The 22,973-nt window shown below is 37.5% G+C and overlaps 2 protein-coding genes across 3 annotated transcripts in view; one reads left to right on the top strand and one right to left on the bottom strand.

The window, feature by feature from the left end:
• Window positions 1-1,106, bottom strand: part of LOC121431246 (eukaryotic translation initiation factor 3 subunit E-like) — a 31,288-nt gene extending 30,182 nt beyond the window's left edge. The window contains exon 1 of the mRNA XM_041628756.1: window positions 976-1,106. Coding sequence (XP_041484690.1) covers window positions 976-1,065 — 90 coding nt within the window. The 5' untranslated portion in view covers window positions 1,066-1,106. The remainder of the gene's footprint in view (window positions 1-975) is intronic.
• Window positions 1,107-6,456: 5,350 nt separating this feature from the next.
• Window positions 6,457-15,877, top strand: LOC121430816 (E3 ubiquitin-protein ligase RNF146-B-like). 2 transcript variants are annotated; one of them, XM_041628226.1, is made up of 2 exons: window positions 6,457-6,650; window positions 14,080-15,877. In XM_041628226.1, the coding sequence occupies exons 1-2, from the start codon at window positions 6,551-6,553 to the stop codon at window positions 15,303-15,305; spliced, it is 1,326 nt and encodes a 441-aa protein (XP_041484160.1). In that variant the 5' UTR covers window positions 6,457-6,550; the 3' UTR covers window positions 15,306-15,877. The 2 variants fall into 2 exon arrangements, with proteins under 2 accessions (XP_041484160.1, XP_041484161.1); XM_041628227.1 differs by lacking the exon at window positions 6,457-6,650 and adding an exon at window positions 13,722-13,773.
• Window positions 15,878-22,973: the final 7,096 nt, after the last annotated feature.

Below are 22,973 nucleotides of genomic sequence, written 5' to 3'. Positions count from 1 at the left end.
TTAGGCCTAACTTTTTTTTTAAGGCAGTGTATACTGCCACACGCGTGTCTTTACCAGCCAGCCACACGCGTGTGGTTATATCCAGAACACCTATCTGTGGATACCGCCACACGCCGCCAGTAATAACACTAGGTCTGACCGTCTATATCACGATCAAAATAACCTCATTTCTTCATTAAATTCTTACATTCTAAACCCCTTTGATATCCTTAGATCGTTTCAATTTCATTCTCACCGTCTTCTCTCCTTGCTTTTCTTGTCTTGTTACAAACGGTCGTCTGTTTAACAGCAAATTCTCTTTTTCTACTTGTGTCGATTCTGGCTTCCTACGCGGTGGCAGACCCATACAGCGTTAGCGCAGCGCAGTAGTAGACATACCGTACACAGTTTGGGTTTACGTTTGGTACGAATTAAGTACCAAGCGTTAAGCATGCACGAATCCCGAGTTTCGTACGTACGCGCACATAGCCTAGATCAGTAGAGAATCGACACAAGTAGAAAAAGTGTGGAAATTTGCTATTTAACAGGCGGCCTTTTGTAACAAGACAAGAAAAGCAAGGAGAGAAGACGGTGAGAATGAAGTTGAAACGATCTAAGGATATCAAAGGGGTTTAGAATGTAAGAATTTAATGAAGAAATGAGGTTATTTTGATTGTGATATAGACGGTCAGACCTACATACGTGTTTTACTGTTATTACTGGCGGCGTGTGGCGGTATCCACAGATAGGTGTTCTGGATATAACCACACGCGTGTGGCTGGATGGTAAAGACACACGCGTGTGGCTGTATACACTGCCTTTTTTTAATTTAATTGATCATGATTAATCAATCATGACGCAAAAGTGAACACGTCGGACTGTCAAATTCCACATGGGGGCACACAGTTGCGACCAGATGGCACGAAATTCCTGATAATTACAACAATTATACAATCCGTATAAGTTTGAGACACCATCTTTGTACATAATACTCACTTCTTGTACTGACAAAAACTCTAACAATGGAAAAACAAGATGTCTATCCAAATATTGTCCGATTTTCGAAGTTAGGTCGAATTCCGCCATCTTGACACAGATTCAATCACTGCGCGCGAGCGCGCGGGGCGGCGCGTTCGGTACATACACATAGAGATGTATTACATAAATAGTGTACAATCTATTGTACAATATACTGGATTATACGTACGACAAATATAAAATTATCCCGAGTGCAGGTTTATTTCTCCGAGGCCGAAGGCCGAGGTGAAATAGGCTTGCACGAGGGATAATTTTATATTTGGAGTTCATATACTAGTCCAGTAATGTTGTATGATAGAACGTTCACTATTTATTATAGTAAATTGATCCCTCAATCTAAGCCCCCCATCATGGATTTTGCCATCCAAAAATCGAAAGTTATATTGTACATATGTACAATATAACTTTTTGAAGGGAGGTCACGTGGTACAAATCCAGCCAATCACAGCTCGTATTTTACTACCACTATTTACTATATATATACATCTCTATGTACATACAGCATGCAGGATGCAGAGATCGGCCCTCAGGGCCGATTGCACGAAAGGGTCTTTGCAAGGACCGTCTTTCGTGTCGCCCATTTTTTATGATGCGCCATGTGAAACGCATTTCAAATAAATTATTTGTACATTAAAATAAACAAAATATTTGTTTATAAAATGATGTGATATCTCATGACATTGAATAAAATTTGATTTAAAAGCAAGCTAACGAATTCTATTTTTTATCATAAATTTCAGAAACACCCCGCTTATAGCGCATCATAAAAGATGGGCGACACGGAAGACGGTTCCTGGGAAGACCCTTTCGTGCAATCGGCCCCATGACGATACAAGCCAGCTGCGCGCTGGCTTCTGGCGACTAATAAGGAAGAGAACGGCATAAATATTTACCTTGAAAAGAGCAAATAAAAAAGGGGAATATAATTTTAAAGAGGATTTCAGCAAAGAAGTATAATCCTATCACTAATCAAAATTGTCACGGATATCATCCTTGGGTAAAAATATGCAAGATTCATTTTCCACATGGGTTCGAAACTGCATTACCAATGGTAATGGCATATATATATATATATATATATATATATATATATATATTGTAAAGAAATGGATGAAGGAAGGACTCGGATGGAAAATATAATTGGTATAGTGTCGAAAATCTGTCTATCTGACGGTCAGTCGGATCTGGCTCGTCCTAACCACTAACCCGTCTCTGTGGTCTCGTGGTTAAGGCACCGGCGTTCAAAGCTACGGGCCCGGGTTTGATTCCCGGCAGAGACATTTTTCGGCATCACCAATTTTTCCAAAGGGTATAGATAGCTCTGGGGAACCTTGATTTAAGCTACGCCTGCCATTGTTCTCTTCATCCATTTTTTTACAATATTTAGATAAAAAAAGAGTTGCCAAAAGCTGTTGTACATGTAAAGCTTTACACATTTGTATTTCTTCTCCCATACGTGTACTGTATCAAGCTATAGCTTTGATCCAGCTGAGGCATGGCGGCTTGTCATTGTTCAAAACTCACCTTCACCCGACACTGAGGAAAATATAATTGGTATAGTGTCGAAAATCTGTCTATCTGACGGTCAGTCGGATCTGGCTCGTCCTAACCACTAACCCGTCTCTGTGGTCTAGTGGTTAAGCAGACGCGTAGCCAGGGCGGGCGGTGGGGGCGGTCGCCCCCCCCCCCAAAAAAAAAGTCCCCAAAAAGAAAAAAAGAAGGAACAAAAGAGAGGAGAAAAGGAAAAGGGGAGGAAAGGGAAGAAAGGTAGCTTTGTGTTTTTTTTTCTTTTCATTCTTTATTTTTTTCTCAAAAGAGACTCTCCTTCACTCTTGCTTTAAATCTATATGGGAATTTTGCTTCCGCGCTGCGCCCGGTTAAATGACAATATTGACGTTCTCCATTGTTTTCCCTACTCCTTTTCTAACCCTGTTTTTCCACCTCAGCTATATGTGTTTCTTGGCAGTTTTAAAAGTTCAAATGTATACATTAGGGCATGGAATTAGAGTAAGGTAAGGCCGAAGTATATGAAGTTATCTTTTTTTTAAATTGATCGCGCAATTTCTGGTCTAGTCGGCTCCGAGCGGGTAAAATCTTTATATCAATTTCTGGCGTCACCTCCATAAAGGCAACTTTTCCCGCTTTTCAGCTCAATACTAAACAACCATGATTTTGGGACAAACAGGTTCCTAATTTTAAAAAAGAGGAAGGTACACTCTAAATTACAGGGATTTAAAATAAGTCCAGCTGGACTTTAGTTAGGGACCAGTAAATTTCTGGGTTTAGTTTTAGTCGTAAAGACTTAAATTTAAATCTCAAATGATTTAAATTTAAAACTTTCGAGATTTAAAAATGAATCTTATGGATTTCAAACTAAATCCGGACTTCGATTGGTCCCTAACTACAGTCCATGTGGACTTATTTTAAATCCCTGTAATTTAGAGTGTATAAAAAATTCGTGTCGTATTAAATAAAAAAGTACAATATTTTTTATCAAATTCTACTAAATTTCATGTAATTTCCCTGCACATTGATCTCCTGTCCTGTTTTGCGCCCTCAGTTTCTTTATAATTCAAAATGAAGCGCTTCAGGATAAGTAAAAAAAATAGGCATCCTTTTTTAAATAATTTCAATGAATCACAGTCAGCTTTTGCGTACTATTTTCCTTGTAGTAAAATTCAATAATCATAGAAAATCAATTGAATTAGAGCCGATGGCGTATTAGAGATATCTGCATTTGATGAAACGTCAGCCCTTTAAAATGTCAGAGTGCGCGGGGAGGAACTTCTTCCTCAGGACTGGCATATACACTTCTTCTCCTCTGTTTTGCGAGTTCAAGATATGCCCTGTGTCGCTAAATTGTTTGTAATCAAATCTTATCTTTCCAAGGGAAGTATATTCAATATATCTTTAGATAATACATTTTTCTCGGGACCCTTTTCATGGCCAAAAAAATGATAAAAAGGTCAAGCTTCCGCGCTTCGCGCGGGGTTATTATTATTTTAATTTCCTCCATTGTATTCCTTTTTTGTGCGTTCACAATCACTTTTGAAACAAGGTTCAAAATCACAATACAGTCAACTGAATTTGAGCTAATTATAGGTACTAGAGACAAGGGAGACGGCTCCTTTTAATTTTGATTTATGAAACACCAAAAGCTTCGCGCTTCGCTGAGGGGGAATCTCCCCCTCCCTGCACCCACCCCCTATAGGTAGCGCGCTTCGCGCGCTCTGTAAGTGTTGGCACGCTTCGCGTGCATTTACCGCCCCCTCCAAAATGAAATCCTGGCTACGCGGTTGTGGTTAAGGCACCGGCGTTCAAAGCTGGGGGCCCGGGTTCGATTCCCGGCAGAGACATTTTTTCGGCATCACCAATTTTTCCAGAGGGTAGATAGCTCTGGGGAACCTTGATTTAAGCTACGCCTACAAATGTTCTCTTCATCCATTTCTTTACAATATATATATAGTAAATAGTGGTAGTAAAATACGAGCTGTGATTGGCTGGATTGATACCACGTGACCTCCCTTCAAAAAGTTATATTGTACATATGTACAATATAACTTTCGATTTTTGGATGGCAAAACCCGTGTTAAATGAATGGGGAGAATATCGATTAATTTGTTTTCAATCGATATATTTGTATATCGATTTCCCAAAGTAGCATTTTTATAATTTCCGATAGCAGATAGAAATACAAATTTACGTGGTTTAACCCCTTGCAGCAGACGACAAATTGAACATCGTGTTCAATTGGAATTTCACAAATATAAGGTAAGAAGAACGTATGCCATCTAGATCTAGACTGTGGTAAAATCCATGATGGGGGGGCTTAGATTGAGAGATCTATTTACTATAATAAATAGTGAACTTCTATCATACAATATTACTGGACTATATGAACTCCAAATATAAAATTATCCCTCGTGCAAGCCTATTTCACCTCGGCCTTCGGCCTCGGTGAAATAAACCTGCACTCGGCATAATTCTATATTTGTCGTACATATAATCCAGTATATTGTACAATAGATTGTACACTATTTATATAATAGATATATATATATATATAAATATACCCCATAGTGGTTTTCCTCTGCGACTTAATTCCTTACTCTTGACATTCCTGTATTAAAATAATGTTGACCATTTCTTTTCAATTTTTGTTTTCCTTTTCACGTGCCCCTTGCCCCTCCCGGTAATAGCCACATGAAACAAGTAAAAACAATGAATATGACTGCGAATGCACTGAACTGAGATGTTTGGGACTCAAAGTTTAGGGTTAGGGGTTGATGCCCGGCTCCTTTCCTTACACCAGTTACAATGTTAAGCCTCCCCCACCCCATCTTAAGTTCATTCATGGTCCCTCTCTGAACGATGATCAGTTTTTCTGAGAAGTCGCTATACAGTGCGTTTAAAAAAAACGGGACAGTTTTAAACAGTCTATAAAAAATATTTCAAATTATGATACTATATTTTTATGTGAAAAGAAGCTGCTGAGCTGAAAACTGCTTATCTAAAAAAAAGCGCCAATGGAGTGATTCAAAAGCGGCCTAAGCTTGGCGATCCTAGCAGCTTCTTCGGAGGCAAAATGACAAACATATAAAGGGAACAACCATAATATAGACCACAGAAATTCAACAGCAACGCTAGAAGAACTGCAAGAAAAAAGGAGACAAAGGGGAAGAGATAACCATCAGGTTAATAAAGGGGATGAAAGAAATGGAGTAGGCAGACAAAGAAAGGGAAGTTAGTGTAAGGTCAAAGAAAGACCTCAAGCCAAGAGGGATTAAGATATAGGCAGGCAACATCAAACAGGATCTGGAACAAAACAGTGATAGCTAGAGGGTATGAGGTGAGATGAATAACAAGAGAATTAGTGAGAAGTGGACAAATGAAAGGCATAATAAACTGGTGCATAAGAGTGGAGGAAAAGGGGAACAACCCGGGGGAACAACTGATAATGTGCAAAAGACATAAGTCTGTATGATAGAGAAGAAAGTAAAAATAAATCTGTAAGTATATAAATATATACAAAAAGGGGAAAAATATATGTATAAACAGATGGTGTAACTGATATTGTATACCGCTGGATGTGAGGGGGAAAAACAGAAGACTATATAGTAGAAAAAACCCTGTATATATGGAAGGGAAGCAAATAATTGCCTAAAAGGGTAAAAGCAAATAAAGAAGCTGATGCTGTATGAGAGAGGGGGTGTATTAAGAAAAAAAAAACAAAGTAAACATGAAAATAAGCAAAATAAATAAGTGGTAAATCTGAGAGGTGAAGGTAGAAAAAAAAGTGATAATTAATTATCATATCGCCTGAATTCATTTCACCTCAACACGATATGCTTTCATTGTTTGTTTGTTCTTTTGAGGACGCTTTAGATATTTTTCTATTGAATTTTGGTATGCTAATTTTACTACTTTTTACTGGTCGCTTGTTGGTGTAACGTATACATCGTATCTGCGAACATGTATGAAAGCTTGCGAAGTTGAACCATAAAGAGCACAAACAAATCAAGAATTCTGTAAAATGTCAGAGGAATTCTCGCAAGGGCGTTGTAAGGTGCAAAAGGGGGATTCGAAGATCAAATTGAACCAACATAAAACGAATAAAGCAGGCGTAAATACAGGTAAAATTTTATCATTTCATGATTTAGTCGATCAGTCTTGCAGATTTTTGTTTTCAGCTGACGAGTGAGTGACGTCAGTGACAGACAGTGCAGTGCAGTGCAGTGTGACTGAGTGTGTACATGAGTGATGACAGTCTGCTAAAAAATGTTTAACAAATTAATTGTGACTGAATTTTTGTGTTTCCCAAGGCAATATGCTGTGTCATGACAAAATTGTGACTGTTGTTAAATGAAATTGGATAAAATCTAGACCTGGGCTGGGGTGGTATTCTGAAATTTGAAACATTCTTAAATAATCAATTGACTTTGTTATCTTTAATTTTAAGATGCTAAAAATCTTTGCAAATCAGTATTTCTGGAAATCTTTTTAACGCGTTCTTATTAGGGCACATGAGAGTAATTCAACCGCACAAAGCATGCCGGACAGGCGTAAGTAAAGATCACATGACTTTATTGATTAAAATAATTCATTAAAAATAGATTAAATGTTTGTATATAATCAAAAGAAAAACGATAGAGAAAATGCTACGTTCATACTCTTTCATAATTAAGGCATTTGGGGAGGCTAGACTGCATTTTTGTATTTCATTTTAATTATTATTACCCACAATGCAGTTCTGGTTTTTGTGGCAATGAACTGTGTGTGTGTGTGTATTTGAGTTTTGTCAGACGTGTATCAATCAGATATGATTATTTACGTCTGGGACCGACCTTTAACGTCACCATCCGAAAGACGTGACCAGGGCTCGAACCTCGAACCTCTGCATCAATTTGTAACTTCCCCACAGCTTGGATTACAGGCGCACGCCACAACGCCCAGTTGTAACGAACTGGCCGAAATTATGGTTAGTCTTATTTCAGGCCATTTAACTTTTGATTGAGCTGGTCAAGTACCTGATTAACATATCAAGTCTTAATGTACTGTTAATTGTGACTAATGTCAGTGAATTAAAGCAAAATCTATCGAGGGATTGATTTTTAATGATTTTTTGATGAGCTATGATATACACTGTAACACGTGAGTGAATGGGGGTCTGTAATACTCATGTGTGCCCTATAATCTTTAAGGACTGCCTCCTTCTTATCTTCGGCAAGACTTCCATATGTCCCCTCCACTAAAATTGAAAAAAAAAATATGGAGGTTTATCAAGAATTATCTAACATATATCTAAGAGATTTAAGAAGGAAAAGTCGGATACATACCAAAATATGGCTTTATTCCGTCAAAAATTCGAGTGTGTGTAATTCCCAATGGCATCGGTTTATTTAGTCAGAAAAATAAATACCCAATACTCTTGGAGAGTAGACTAGTCGTAATATCGGTTGATGCAGAGGTTCGAGGTTCGAGCCCTGGTCACGTCTTTCGGATGGTGACGTTAAAGGTCGGTCCCATACGTAAAAAATATCTGATTGATACACGTCTGACAAAACTCAAATACACACACACACGATAATTGTTATGAAACCCATGGCTTTCAACAATTCCTGCTAGCTCAGTGAGTAAGGCGACAGACTGGAGATGCTTTGTTCTGCAGCGAGAGGTTCGAATCCAAGTTCCCACCGGAAGAAAGAAGAAAAAAGAAGAAAAAAGAGAAAGACAGAAGGGGGTTTTGGGGAAGTATTTTTTAAAATTAGTGGAGGGGACATATGGAAGTCTTTCCTTATCTTCAACACGCCCATTTTTAGGATATTACCAATCAAAATGCGCTTTATATTGGCAGTTTAACCAATAAACGTTCCTTATGTCAAGAGAATAACATGGGCGCTGTGCGTAGACTGTTTCTGGCGCATTGCACAAAATAGGCATTTTATATGCAATGACTGATTATTATTTCGAGACACCTGCACAAAACAAAGAAAAAAAGAAAGTAAAGAAAAAAGTAAATAAAGCAGGTATGAATAAAGAATAAAATATGAAGAAAGAAACTAAGTAGAGATAAAGGGTGAATGAAAGAAAGGGTGGGAGGAATACTTGTGGGTACTTGTTACTACTAGTAGCCATCGATTTTAAGCAAGAAAGAACAGGGACAACAGTCAACAACAGTAAAAGTAAACAGTCAACAACGATTATTCTGACTCTAGAAAAATGAAATGGTGAATGAGAGTGCGATGTCGATGATGTCTTCTGTTGATCAGTGATAATTGGGTTCCCAACACGGGGCCATATCATGAAAGTTATCACCTTTCTTCTAGTGTGTGTGCGCTCATTGTGTACAAAGTCAGTGGGAGTGGAAAGAAGTCACCGCCGTTGACGAAATAAACGACAGTGAATGGACTGGTCACTGGTGACATAAACCATGATAATGTCCAACTTTTCCTTTTCCACTGGTCAGGGAAAAATCAGGGAATTTGATAAAAGAATAAGATACCTCAAATCAGAGGGAAATGCCTCAAAGTCAAATGAGGGAAAAATCAGGGTATTTTGATCACCCCAGAAGTCGAAAGCATGGAAGTCAGCCAGACTGTAATATTTTGTTGCATATCAAAACAATTTCCATTGAATGACTGGTTTTTGGTGGTACAATGTAGTGTTGGTAACCGGTGTGTTGGCTCAGTTGGTAGAGCGTCCGTCTCACAACTGGGAGGTCGGGGATTCAAACCCCGGCCGCGTCAGATCAAAAGACGTTAAAAGATGGGAGTTGCTGCTACCCTGTTTGGCGTTCAACAATTAAAGGGATAGAGCCTCGTCGATCTTGCGCTGCACAGCGGCTGCAGGGCCCGCAGTCAATTGGGCAAAACAAATTTTCAGAGTATTTCAATTCTGGTGTCTATTTCGAACAATAAAATATGGATTTTAAGATTTTTAAGTGGTACTACATGTAATTGGTTTTATATTATTGTTTTTATACTGAAAATACATGTAATTCACTGCAACAAGTTATAAAACATGTGAAACTGGGAATGACCCCATTTTGCCCCATTTTAGAGAGCGTTTGACCGCCTCGTATTACACAGATGAGTCCTGGGCTTCGGGCCGGAGCTCCTTGGGTTAGTCTACATGTAAGTGTGGTCTTGTAAACAGATTCATTTCAATTTTCACGTTTCAATTCAGGGGGGTAGGGGGGTGGGGGGAGTGTACACTACAGACAGTGTACCTGTTAAAACTAGAGAACAATACTCAAGTCAATAGATTCAGTGGAACAAATCTATTGTTTTTTTTTTATGGTGAGTCCAAGAATTGTGAATGGTACATGTAGTGTACTGTAGCTTGGTCGATCAAAGCGCCTGTTTTGGATAATATTGGAGATCTCAACGTGAGGCGTTCGAGTCCTGCTCATGCTGAAACACGTCTAACCAAAATCTGATGCTATAGCATAGGCTCATGTTTATTTTGCACTTGACCTCTGTTAATAAACAAGCGGTTAACCGTTAATGTTAATTGGCAGGGGATTTTTTTTTTTAAGAAAAGCTTACCCAAAAGTTGTTGAAATGTCACATTTCATATATTTATGATGAAATGGCCATCAATCTCCCTGATAATTCTTTTGTTAACTTGGAAACTATCAAGAAGATGAAGAACATTTCCTTCATTCTTGTCTCTTAAAGTTTGTACATTCAGTTGATGTCACTTGCATGTAAACTTATATTTTGTGCCAGTGGATAAGCCAAGAAAAAGTCAGTAAATCATGGATATTGAACTTATTTATAAATGCATTTGGGCTCATTTTCTTGACTTGAAAAATAAAAATCCTGTCAAGACTCAAGATCACCTTCAAGATGGATTCTTAGTGCATTTAGGGGTACCGGGTAAAGCAAAACTTCATTCATGATTGTTTGCAGAGTAATGCGATTTTTTTTTCAAGTCAAGAAAATTAGCCTAATTGCATTAAATAGAATCAATATCAATGGTTCAAGGACATGTTCTTGGCTTATCCATTGGCATAAAACGTTTACAAGTTTAAAGGTCCAATCTTGTAATTTGTATCTAACCTGAATCTGGGATATTTTTATTGTGGTACCACATGTAGACATTAGTGACATCAACTGAAAGTACAATTTTTCAAAGTAAAAAAGTTATTCATTTTCTTGATTGTTTCCAACTAATAAATATTATTTCAAAAAAATATGGGAAAAAGAGAAACATTTCTTGGATTACGTAAAAAAGGGGAAACGTGAAATTTCATCAACCTTTGGGGAAGTATTCCTCAGTTATCAAGGTATTGTACAGGAGCAGGTTTGAATCAATTGAGACATGAATTTCTTTTTAAAAATTCGGATACACTGTACCTTCTGCCAAATGACTTTTTAGTATCCTTCCTGTATTAAAAAATTGTTTGCTTTCACCCATGCCTGAAGAATGTACAGGGACTCTTAAGTTAAAAAAAGAAAAGTTACATCTGATTTATTTCTCTGAGACCCAGTGTACAGTGTACAATTTTGATTACACCTGTAGCAAACTTTGATATAAAATTTGTTTTAAATAAAAAATCAAAGGCTGCAACAGTAATTGTAATGCAGTACATATTTAAACATGTACCATTTATTTTAAAGGTAACCTTCAACCTCTTTAACTATTGATTTAGCTGTTTCAAACTTTGCTAATAATGTTTTTCTTATGTTTGAAAAAAAAATGAGAGTAGTTTGAAATTGGATGTACATGTATATACAACATCTTTGTGGTACAGATTTTGGTGTGAATAATCAGGCTATTCTCTTGATGGACATGTAGCAAGCAGGTGAGGCTTTTGATAGGTTCTTTGTCTTTGTACATGTGCAGTGTATGTGCCATCATTCAAAATTTGGAGAAAGTTTTAAAAAGTTATATCACTTTGTATGAAGTCACACAGCCAACCTGTTTTATAAAACAAATCATGAACAGGTTTATATTTGTGATGTTAGCATTGCAGGTGTCTTGGGTATTTGCAATGTGCAGTGTATGCCAAACACACGAGTGCTCGTCCATATACATACAAAAACCTTGATATCTAAAGAGCTGCATTACCACTAAAACAGACAACTGTGCATTATTTGTTACATGCATGTATTTAATTGCAGATATGCTGTTGATTTGAATATGTCTCCCTGAGGACCCTGGCAGTATAATATTCCTGAAGCAGGCAATAAATGTACACACATAACTCCAGTGTAACTCCAGGCCTTAAATTTCAATATTTTTAGGGCAAGGCCTCTTTTCCTTCTTGTGCACATATATCTATTATGTATAGCACAATTAGGACATAAAGGCCTGAATTCTCGAAAGGGGGCTAACTTTAAATCTAAATCGCGTCATTTGACGTCATTTAGCCCAGGCTAGGTTAGCCACCCTTTTTAGAATTTTGGCCAAAGGGGGGGGGGGCTCATTAATTCTCCAAGGCCAATGTGAGGGGCATCAAGGCTAGTCAGGTATACATGGCAATAGCCTTTGATATAGATGGATTACCAGGTGCTTTAAACCATGCAAACACATGTATGTTTGGTGAATGCAATAATGCTACACCTCCTGACTCACTTGTGTCTCAGACCCGTCTGAAGTCTTGTTTAATTTTAAAGTAAACTATGAATAGCCAATTATGATATACTGTAATCCAATGTATCAGCTAATTTGACTCTTAAATCATTTTAAGTGTCTGGGGAAATTCCCTTTAGAAGAATTAAAGAAGATCACAATAACCATAAGAAATATGCATTGTACATTTCAAATGTCAACAAATTTTTGGCATTTTTGGCTTCCCATAATTTCAACACAAAGTTAGACCATGGTCTACATGAACAAACCCGACTTCAGAATACAGGCTTATGAGTCTGACAGTGGTAGGGGTTTTCCCCCAATAGGTCACTGTGCCATAATTGTTAACTTTGCCCTGGAGGGTGTGGATATTATAGATTATTTAGTATTTGGCAGTATTCTAAAAATAGATTGTTATATAGAGCAAAACAAGTGAAGGGAACTTTAGGTGGTTTCAGACCGCCTCGAAGTTCGCCAGTTCCAGGTATTCTTTGATCGGGAAATTTACCCCGATCAGAAAATACCAGGTATTTTGGTAATGTGAAAGCAAACTACGCGTAATTTCCCCGAAAGAAAATACCCGCTAAATAGTAGGTACTTGGCGAAATTACGAGAACTTTCGCGGGGATTTTTCCAAGGTCGCAGGTATTTTGGCGATGTGAAAGCAAATTACGGGGACTTTTAGCCCAGCGTGTCGTTGGGCGCGGCGGCGTGGGTGGCTGCTGGGCTAGTGAATTTGAATTTCGCGCCTTGCCTGCTTATCAGACCATACTGCACATGCTCGTAACTTCGGGAACTTATCCCGAAAGGGTATGTTTCAGGGCGGTGTGAATGGAGGAATAATTAATGGGTATTTTTTAGCCAGAAAAAGTTCTCGTAATTTAACGGGGATTCTTGTGATCGAGGCAGTTTGAAACCACCTTTTGAGCGTATTTTCCAATTCTGCCACCTATGAATTGAGATAATAATGTTGGGGGTGGAGAATATCCTGAACTCTTTGACTGTACACTTTAACAAGATTTTTCTTTGTTGTTTGTTTGTTTTGGTTGCGAATCTAAGGCCCAGTTTGGCATTTTTCTCAAAGAACCCTAAAGATTAATTTTACACTAAAAACTACACTGATGAAAATTTATGTATTGTACTCTGTACTTGTAGGTCAATGAGGCCATACATTTATATTGGGTTACCATAAATGTAATAATAGCAAATCTTTGTCTTTGTGAGATACTGTTAGGTTTATTAGCCCCTGATTAGAAGTGGTAGCCTCTTCAACTGCTAGAAGGAAGTGAGTCAGTGAGTGATGAGAATAGGTGCATGCACAGCAATTCATGAAAACAACAGAAGGAGGAAACTTGCATTATCTGCATGTCTTACAGTATGTTTTAGACGACTGTAGGGGTAGAGCTGATTCTGCTAGCTGGAAAAATATATCCATGTACTGTTCATCAGTCCTTGTGCATTGTTCTTTATGTAGTTGTTGTCGTCTGTTTTCTTCTACATGCCATTCCTCATAAGCCCTGATTTAGGAGAGTATGATGATATCATTGTAAAATCTTCTTAGAACCGCTGTCAATTCAACCTATCAGGGAAATATTGACTGGGAAAGAGGCAATTCAGGTGGGCACTTGAAGTGATCCTGCATGTGCAAAACCTTGGATTTAAATTTAAAACCTAAAGGTACAATCTTTCATTAGTTTATTGTTCTTAATCATTCTTCTGGACTGGTGATGTCATGTAATGTCAATGCATGAAACCCAACCTGCAAGATATATACTGTATAAAGTAGACTGAGTTTTATACTGAAAAGCAAGGATGTCATCAGGCCGAGTGACATGCACAAAGTCTATGGGAGAAAGTTTTCTCCTATGGCCTCATGAGTCAGAAGTACTTACCTTGACTACATCCCTGCCGAGGAGTGTTACATGTGAATATGACATTCAATGAATTAATAATATCTCTCTTTCCTTTTCACCTTTGTCACAGAGCCAGCAGCCACCAAGAAGATGGACATCCCGGATTGTGCCGTCTGTCTTCAAACGTGCGTGCATCCAGTTGAACTGCCCTGCAGTCACGTCTTCTGTTTTCTCTGCATGAAGGGGGCCTCTACACAGTACAGGAGGTGCGCTCTCTGTAGGCAAGAGATCCCCGTAGACTTCTTTATGAGTCCAAAGCTTCTGCTTAATCAGGACGATGAAGAGGAAGTGGAAGATGAAGTTGAGGAGTGCTATACGTGGTTCTATGAAGGTAGGAACGGATGGTGGCAGTATGATGAAAGAACAGATGCGGAGCTAGAAGAGAGCTATCGTGCCAATAAGAGGACATTTGAGCTCTTGATTGCAGGGTATGTGTATGTCATTGACTTAGATAGCATGCTACAGTATCGGAGATCAGATCCCTCTCGCAGGAGACGCATCAAACGCGACCTGGTGAGCGCTGCCAAGAAGGGCATTGCAGGGTTGAAGATCAAGGTTAAGAGGGATGAAGATTCGGCAGATAGGCGTGTTGTTGGAGCAGAAGAAGACAAGGAGAACGGGGGTGCAGTAGGTGGTGCAACTGCTCCCCCGGAAGACAATGGTATGGTCAAGGATAAGGATGAGTGTCCACAGGATAGGACTGTTCCATGTGAGAAGGAAGGGGTTGAAAGTGATGAAAGTATTCAGGGGAAGAGGGCAGTGAGCCCCAATGCCAATCACAGCAACTCTGCTGGCAATGAGGCTGTCTATGAGGTGGTGCGGAATGCTTCACCCCGTACAAGTAGGACAGGGGAGGAGTCGTCTCCTACATTCAGGTACACCAACCCTTCCCCAAGCAGCAATACTGCACCTCCAACCTATGCCAAACCGATCCGTCAAAGAAGGAGACATGCCAACGACCCTTCTCCATCAGGTGCAAGTTCACAGACAGTAGCTGATGCCCAAGAAGATTCCTCTCTTGCCCAACAGCTGACGATAAACCACCAGCGAACTCACTCTGCCCCAGAGTCACGCCCCTCCAGCCGCCCAAGGGGCCCCGCGCCTCAGGCCCCTCCCAGAGACCAAAGTAGCTATCAAGCTACCAGTTCTACAGTTGCGCAAAGAACAGATTCCAATGTGGAGAGGGTCACTGAAACGTTACGTTCTGAATTAGTTATAAATGTTGGATCGAATGTGGACACCTCCAGCTCAGGGGCAAGACGGCGACAGGTTCGCAGACATGTGCATGAAGTATGAGATGATCAGGAACAGGAGTTCTGAACTGGAGCTGTATATTGTGAGTGTACACATATATGTAGATGAAGATCGCACATGAAACTGGATGGAAGTTTATCTTTATATTGACTACTTTATGTACTGTACATGACATGTACTAGCTACTCCAAGCCTTTCCAGTGCTTGTCACTATCAGAAGATGTGCCTCAATATTGATTTTCTTGTACTGTTGTCTGTTAAAAGAATATCTTAGAACTAGATATTTTCCCATTTTTTCAGTTGCTTTTATTATTTCCAGGGACTGGTATAGCCTACAGTGTTTTCTTGTTGTTGATACATAGCATGCATCTTTTCAGCATGATCTGACCAATGTGATATGTTACACATACAACTGAAAAATACATCTTAATGAAAAAACACCCATGGCCGCGTAACACAAAGTTTAGTGGTTTATCGCTAATCAATCACCTATCAATGGTCAATCTTGCATGTGCATATTGCTCAGTGGACTGACTGGGAACCAATCAGAATTGTTCTTTCACAGTCAGACCGCAGGTCCCTATGTTAATGAGCAAAAAGGCCAGATTCATCCAAATCATCTCGTTGCTAAATCCTCCTCGCAAAATCTCGTGATTCGTGAGATTTTCTTTCTCTAAGAATTTACCTGTTTTAACCTCAAGTTAAATGAAATATTATTGCACCATCAGATAGAGTAAAAGTTACTCTTTCATATTGGTCATTTATTTTGTATACAATATTTTGTTAAATAAGTAAATTTCTGGCAGGAAAATGTGCCTCAAAACTGACTTTTCTTCCTCTGTTTTCTTTTGCAAATTGTGCAAAACTTTTTATTTTGAGCCTCAATGATATCTATATCACCATAAAGCTGAACTTCTGTACTTTCTCACAATGCCACTCTTGATATGCGGTACCTTTTAATCGGGTCAAGATCACACTTTTCCCACCAAGGTACAAGACGAGATTTCTGAAATTTTGTACTGGCATGAAATCCAGAGTCCTGATTGGCTGGATAAGATTCACAGAACAACAGGCGCGGGGTATTTGAGGAGATTACCACATGGGAAGTGTGACCTTCCCATGAACCATGCACTGGAACCGTTGGAATTTGCCACTGGGTGGTCTCTTTGACCAATCAGAGTGCAGTATTCTTGTTTTCAAACTGCTTTATGTACTTGGCAAATGAAAAGTGTGATCTTGACCCGATTAAACCAATTCTTATTTTGAAACCTATATCATTTCAAAGCATAGGGGAAGGCGGGGTAAGTTGAGCATAGGGGCAAGTTGAGCCACCAGCCCCAGGCCAATAATGAATGAGTCAGATATTGTGGTGGTGTCATGTATTGATGACCCATAGCATAACCCCTAACCCCACCACATTGTTTTCAACTTTGAAACAAAAAGTATTTTTTTAGAGGAAAAAATATGAATTTCAGCCAAAAAAGTAAAAAAGAGTGTGAAATAGATAAGTGCTTTATAAACACACACGTCTTTAAATATAATAAAGACATGATAACAACATTATTAGTCCAGGTATGGATCTTCATTCTTGTCATACATGTAGTCTTTTATATGATGGATGCATAATAAATGTGTGGATACAAAATTATCGCACTAAGTTCGGACTGGGGTAAGTTGAGCCAAACAGCATGGGGCAAGTTGAGCCATGGTAATTCCTATGGTAATGTATCTCAAAAAACAAACAAACCATATAAATCGATTGAAATGCTGGCTGAAAGGAGCAAATTTACATGACTGCTCTTTTCCTTTTAAAGGATGTTAGTATTTATAGAAAATTAGCAAGTGAAAAGACTTTAAACAAAAAATTGACATGCTGGTTCTCCCCTAATACATTTTGTACATAGTTTTTGTGGCTCAACTTACCCCAGAAGGTGGCTCAAACTTACCCCATATATGGGGCAAGTTGAGCCATTTGACATCGTTTTTTTCAAAGGTCACGATGACTTTCATTGTGGTGATAGAAAGTTATATATAGGTGGAAAATATTTCAGAAGAATTAAATTTCAAGGCAAGGTACTTATTTCTACAAGATTATTAATCATATCAATTGTAACATGCAAAAAGCAAACTGTCACAACTTACCCCGCCTTCCCCTACATATTCAGCTTTATCATGATATAAAAATCATTTAGGCTCAAACATAAAGTGTGAAAATAGCAGCTTTTGTCAGGTGAAAATATTTATTTTGTAGCATAATTTAGATCAAAATTTTAACCTATATTACAAAATTTTTGAATAAATCCAAACACATGACCTAAAAGAATGATTCTTCTATACAATGGTACCAAACTCATGAAATTTGATGCACAATTATAGCAGCAATGACCGAATAAAAAGAGATGTTTTGGTCCGCATCAAGCTCATTAAATATGCAAAACATCTCAAGTCATGAATATCACTTGGATGAAAGAAGCCACTTTCTTGGGACCTGCAGTCTGACTGTTCAGATTCAGTTTGTCTAACCCTTATGTTATGGAACCAATGTCACACTTTTAAATGAGAATTGGGTATTAAAAGTTAAACAATCCTTTCTTTATATGTAAGTCTGAGACTAACAGACCATAAGTACGTATGTACTACTTTATAGGCCTATACTTCGAGTGACAACATACATGTCCATTGTAGGAATGGATCAAGAATTCCAGAATGGGGGGGGACACATATTTGCTCTCGATATTACCAACCTGCTCTTCAGTAACAAAAAAAAGTAAGAAAAATGCAAAAAGGGGGCGATAGGAGAAACCCACTCAGGAACCTATGTTTGTGACTTTGTGTACAAATTCAGTATGGGGAGGGAGGGGGAGAGGGATCTGTGCCTACATGTACAGTGTACATGTATTTATTTTATTGTTTTGTTTATGAAGTACTTGCCTTACATGTATATTATAATGTAAAAGAATGTTTGAGTTGTCATACAGTGTATTTCCCAAACAAACATGCAAAGTATGATTGAGAGAAAGCAAGGTGATGATAAATGCTCATATAATTACCACCCCTGCCTATTTCAAAGAAAAAGAAATAAGAAGTTAAAAAGCTGAAATCTAAGCAGATTATTGATGTGGATGTTACTCATAGATGAACATTTGATACATCCATAACTAAAATTATTGTCATCATGTACATGCAGTTACACCCATTTTGTAAATATTATCTATTGTTTTTTTGTTGTTGGATGTGGCAAGGCTGTTTGGCATCTTTCCTGTTTTCTTTGTTCTTTGTTTTCAATGAAATGTGGACTGTTTATAAACCTGTACAATGTACATTTCCATACAATCAGTTGTAAGGCCTATGTACACATTATTTAAAGGTCAAGTCCACCTCAGAAAAATGTTGATTTGAATCAATAGAGAAAAATCAGACAAGCACAATGCTGAAAATTTCATCAAAATCGGATGTAAAATAAGAAAGTTATGACATTTCAAAGTTTTGCTTATTTTCAACAAAATAGTTATATAAACGAGCCAGTTATATCCAAATGAGAGAGTCGATGATGTCACTCACTCACCATTTCTTTTGTTTTTTATTGTTTGAATTATACAATATGTCGATTTTACGAATTTGACGATAAGGACCTCCTTGCCTGAAGCACAAAATGTTAAAATAATGGAATTCTACGTGTTCAGGGAGGAATGAAACTTCATTTCACATGACAATGACGAGAAGATAAAAATATTTCATATAATAAAATACAAAAGAAATAGTCAGTGAGTGATGTCATCAGTTCCTCATTTGCATACCAATCGAGATGTGCCTATAACTGTTTTGTGAAATGAAGTGAAACTTTAAAATGCCATAACTTTTTTTTTTTACATCCGATTTTGATCAAATTTTCAGTGTTGTGCTTGTTGAATTTTTCTCTTTTTATTCAAATCAAGTTTTTATTGGGGTGGACTTGTCCTTTAAAACTCAAATGAGCTCTCTATTCAATGCTTATTCACAAAAGAGTAACTTAGTAACTTTAAAGGAGGTTAAATTCAAGGGCCCATATTCTGAAGTCGGGTTTAACTAAAATTCAGGTTTAAAGTTGTGGTTTAAGTATGGATAGCCAGTTGTTACATAAATCACCTAACAGTAGAGATATATTTCAGCTCATTTGGCTCTCAAATCATTCTCAATTGTCTAGGAAGTTTAAATAGATTATTGTCTTCACCATCGATGAATCAGAAAAGAGCACAGTAAACATAAGAAACATACAACTTAATAAAAATTTTGATACTTTTGACTTCCCATAATTTTAGCACATCTATTAAACCTGAGTTCAGAATACAGGCCAAGATGTATATCAAATACAAATAGTGACAAAATGCCAGTTCTGGGGGCGTTTCATCAACACTTTCATCCAATAAGTTATCGGATCCGACAACTTACATGTACATGTATCTTTATTCTAATTGGCTAAGAGACATGGTTACTATGGTAACTGTCGGATAAAATGGGACTCGTTGGATAAAACTTCCGACAAGTCCTGTCATGAAATGCTCTTAAATGTATGATATGATTGGATTTTAAAATGTTATGGGATCAATACACTAACGCATAGGGGTTCATAAACGCATTGCAATTTCTTTTCCTACTTCTAAGTACAAGATTTCCATTTCATTTCCTTAATCAATGGAATTTCTATTGTCTGAGGCTAATATGCTTGGTAGGGTCTGCACCTTGCTTTATAAATGAATATTTCCTTGTATGTGTTAACATATTTGTTTTGCTGAAGTTGATACATGCACATGTATGTGTATTTTGTTACTTTATATGTATTCATGTTGGTGTTTCTTTGTAGAATGTACTCTGTAATTAGTGTTCTTTGCTCGTGAACATAATTGGTTTGGCTCAGAGCCCAAAGTCCAATTTATTCATGAAAAAGGGTGAATTTCTAGGTAGTCTTTCAATTGTAATGGCGCTGTACCACAAAAATGTACTTTCTATCAGGGAATATAGTAATGATTTGTTAGTATTCTGTAGTATTCATTATTATGAACTGATAAAACGTACATGGCCATGTACTCGCCGCTCTATAGAAAGGTGATGGTGTTAGGCTTTTTCTAATTTGTTTTATAGCATGTCTTGGTCAATCAGGGACATAGATTGTCATGAATGTTATGTTGTCATTTTAATTTTAAAGCAAAATATGTTCACTATCACATCTGTAAAAATGAGCGCAATAGCACTTGAATTCGCTACCCTATGACTGATGGAATGAAAAATTGCGAGGATGGGGGGGGGGGGTTGAAGCGCAAGGGAGTAAAAGCAACCAAGATTGCCATGGGGGGGTGCTTTTTCAATTTCTAAAGTGATAATGAAGGATTTTGTTCATACTTCTTTTGACTTTTGTGAAAATTTCAGTTAAACATTGTAAGTTTTCAAAATTTCAGGGGGGAGGGGGGGGGACAACTGCCCTCTTGCTGCATACATCATGGTGCAGAAGGTGTTCCATGAAACACCCTCATCTCTGCCCATGCGGTATAAATGAGTAAGAGCAAAAAGACAATCTTCACAATGATACAGTTTCATCAGGTCTACGGTCTTCATGTATATGAATAAAATATCTTTGATGTAAAAATAGATTGATGTTTCTTAGAAATGAATTATGAATATGATCACTGATACATGTAGTTCATGCACACTGCATTGAATCAATTATATTGGCCCTCTTGCCTGGCCATTTAAATTGATTCATTGATTCTCTATGAATTATTATATCAGGAAATGCACTCTAGTTTGATTATTTATTAAAATTTAATATTCTTGAATATGATAAATGCTATTTTACTAGTGGAAAATCATGATTGTGTAATGTGTCGATATGGAAAGTATATCAGAGTTCTTTAATAACTTTTTTTTTAATTGTGGTATGAAATGTACATACATATGAACCTGTTTTTAAACAATTTCTGAACGATCGAACGTATTTTTCACTATCCACATCAAAGTGAATTATACATGTCTTTTGAAATGGATAGTAGGTAAATATGAGTATTTGATAATGTTTATTGTTTAATAAAGTGATGTGAGTTTGGATAAAAGGAAATATATGTTGTCGCTACTCATGTTGTAAATCATCGTTATATAATTATGTACCGGTAAGTTGTTTTTATTTGAAGGGAGGGTGGTCTCATCCCTGTATGCCCATAATCTAATCCAATTCCTAGTTTTATTTTGACAATCTTAATATTTGATTGGATTTTCTAACATAAGAAGATGATCTCCCCTTAATGAAATCTTTGTAGCAAAAACAAAAATATGCAGTGAAAATGAGATTGAATCATTTGGTTGATTTCAAGTTCGGTGTTGATATTTTGGTGTAGGTGTTTACTGTTAGTTGTTACAACAGCACACCACAAAATAAAACTAAGATATCTACCCATTCAAGTGCGCAATTACAAAAATTTGTTGAATTACTACTAACAGAGTATTAGCACTTGATACCGGTATTTGATTCACCAAATGACCCTTGGAATCTTGTGACTGTTGATTATAGCTGATTATATTTTGACAGAAGTTTAATAGTCATTAGTGTAAGAGGAGCCTAAACAGTACTTTTGCTTGAAACATTTTTTTTTTTGAAGTTGTAACTTTTTAGATTTTTGTTAGATATAGGTTTATATTTTGTTGCTTTAAATTTTATTCTATGACAATATTATCCTTTAAATTCATCCCTACCTTATTTTCTGATGAGGGGTTACAAAAAGTGAAAAGGTTAAAAAATTATAAATTGCTTGATCAATTGAAGACAGATCTATAGCACCCCCCCCCCACTATTTTCCTATGTATCAAGAAGAATATGATTGATTTTTAAAAAGATGTTGATTTTCTAATGTCTTATGCAAAATATTAATGAGAGGGGGGATAAAATAGTGGGCCAATCTCATGGTAGTGAGGGCTTCATAAAAAATAGAAATGCAAAGTGTTTTGTGAAATGGGGAGGTTGGGGTAGCAGCCTGCCCCCACCCCCTCCCCATCATGACTATTTCAGTTCACCAGTGAAAAGAGAAGTGGGATATGCAGAGTGAGCGAGGAAGGGGAAGGGGTATTCAGGCTAAAGAGTTTTATCTATGTACTTGTGTGAGAAGTGAAAAAAGGGGATGTATATAATGTGTTGAGCTAAATGGTGGAGGGGGCCACGGGAGATTTTTCAAGTACATGTGGTGACAAAAAGTGTAGGGAAGGGGGAAAGAGAAAGAAGAAAGGAAATGTCTTCTTTATTGAAGTCTAAATTAAGGCAAGGAAAAAAAAGCTATCACCTCACCTCGGGGTGGGGTGTACCTCCTTCAGGATATGAAAACTTTATATGAGGAAGACTGACTCTGAAACTTTGCTTTGTAGATAAATAATAAATGTTATAGATTTAAATGGGGATGGCGTTTTGCCGCGTTTTAATATGGGGGTTGGGACCCCAGCCGTACATGATCCCGTACCTCTTGACAACGAAATAAGCGTCATTTCTAGTCTTGAATTAAGAACAGAATCTTGACCATTTGTTGATTTGCATTTTCAATGTAAACTTACGTTTGATTTATTAGATTGATGAATATGATTTCGAGTTTGTTATCTTATAAAGAGCATAAATACATGTTTTCATAATTGTTAAAGTAATAATGAATAAGTGGATGCTATTTTACAGAGATATTGGTCTTAAGTGGAGTCTTAATC

This window comes from Lytechinus variegatus, chromosome 17 (assembly GCF_018143015.1).
Source record: "Lytechinus variegatus isolate NC3 chromosome 17, Lvar_3.0, whole genome shotgun sequence".
Taxonomy (NCBI): Eukaryota; Metazoa; Echinodermata; class Echinoidea; order Temnopleuroida; family Toxopneustidae; genus Lytechinus; species Lytechinus variegatus.
The sequence above is the reverse complement of the archived record's forward strand: the minus strand, read 5'-3'. Positions and strand labels throughout refer to the sequence as shown.

Excerpts from the sequence above, each read along its gene's own strand:
- LOC121430816 (XM_041628226.1), top strand. The coding sequence starts at position 6,551 with ATGTCAGAGGAATTCTCGCAAGGGCGTTGTAAGGTGCAAAAGGGGGAT. Across the intron at positions 6,651-14,079 it reads TAAAGCAGGCGTAAATACAG|AGCCAGCAGCCACCAAGAAG; the intron begins GTAAAATTTTAT and ends CCTTTGTCACAG.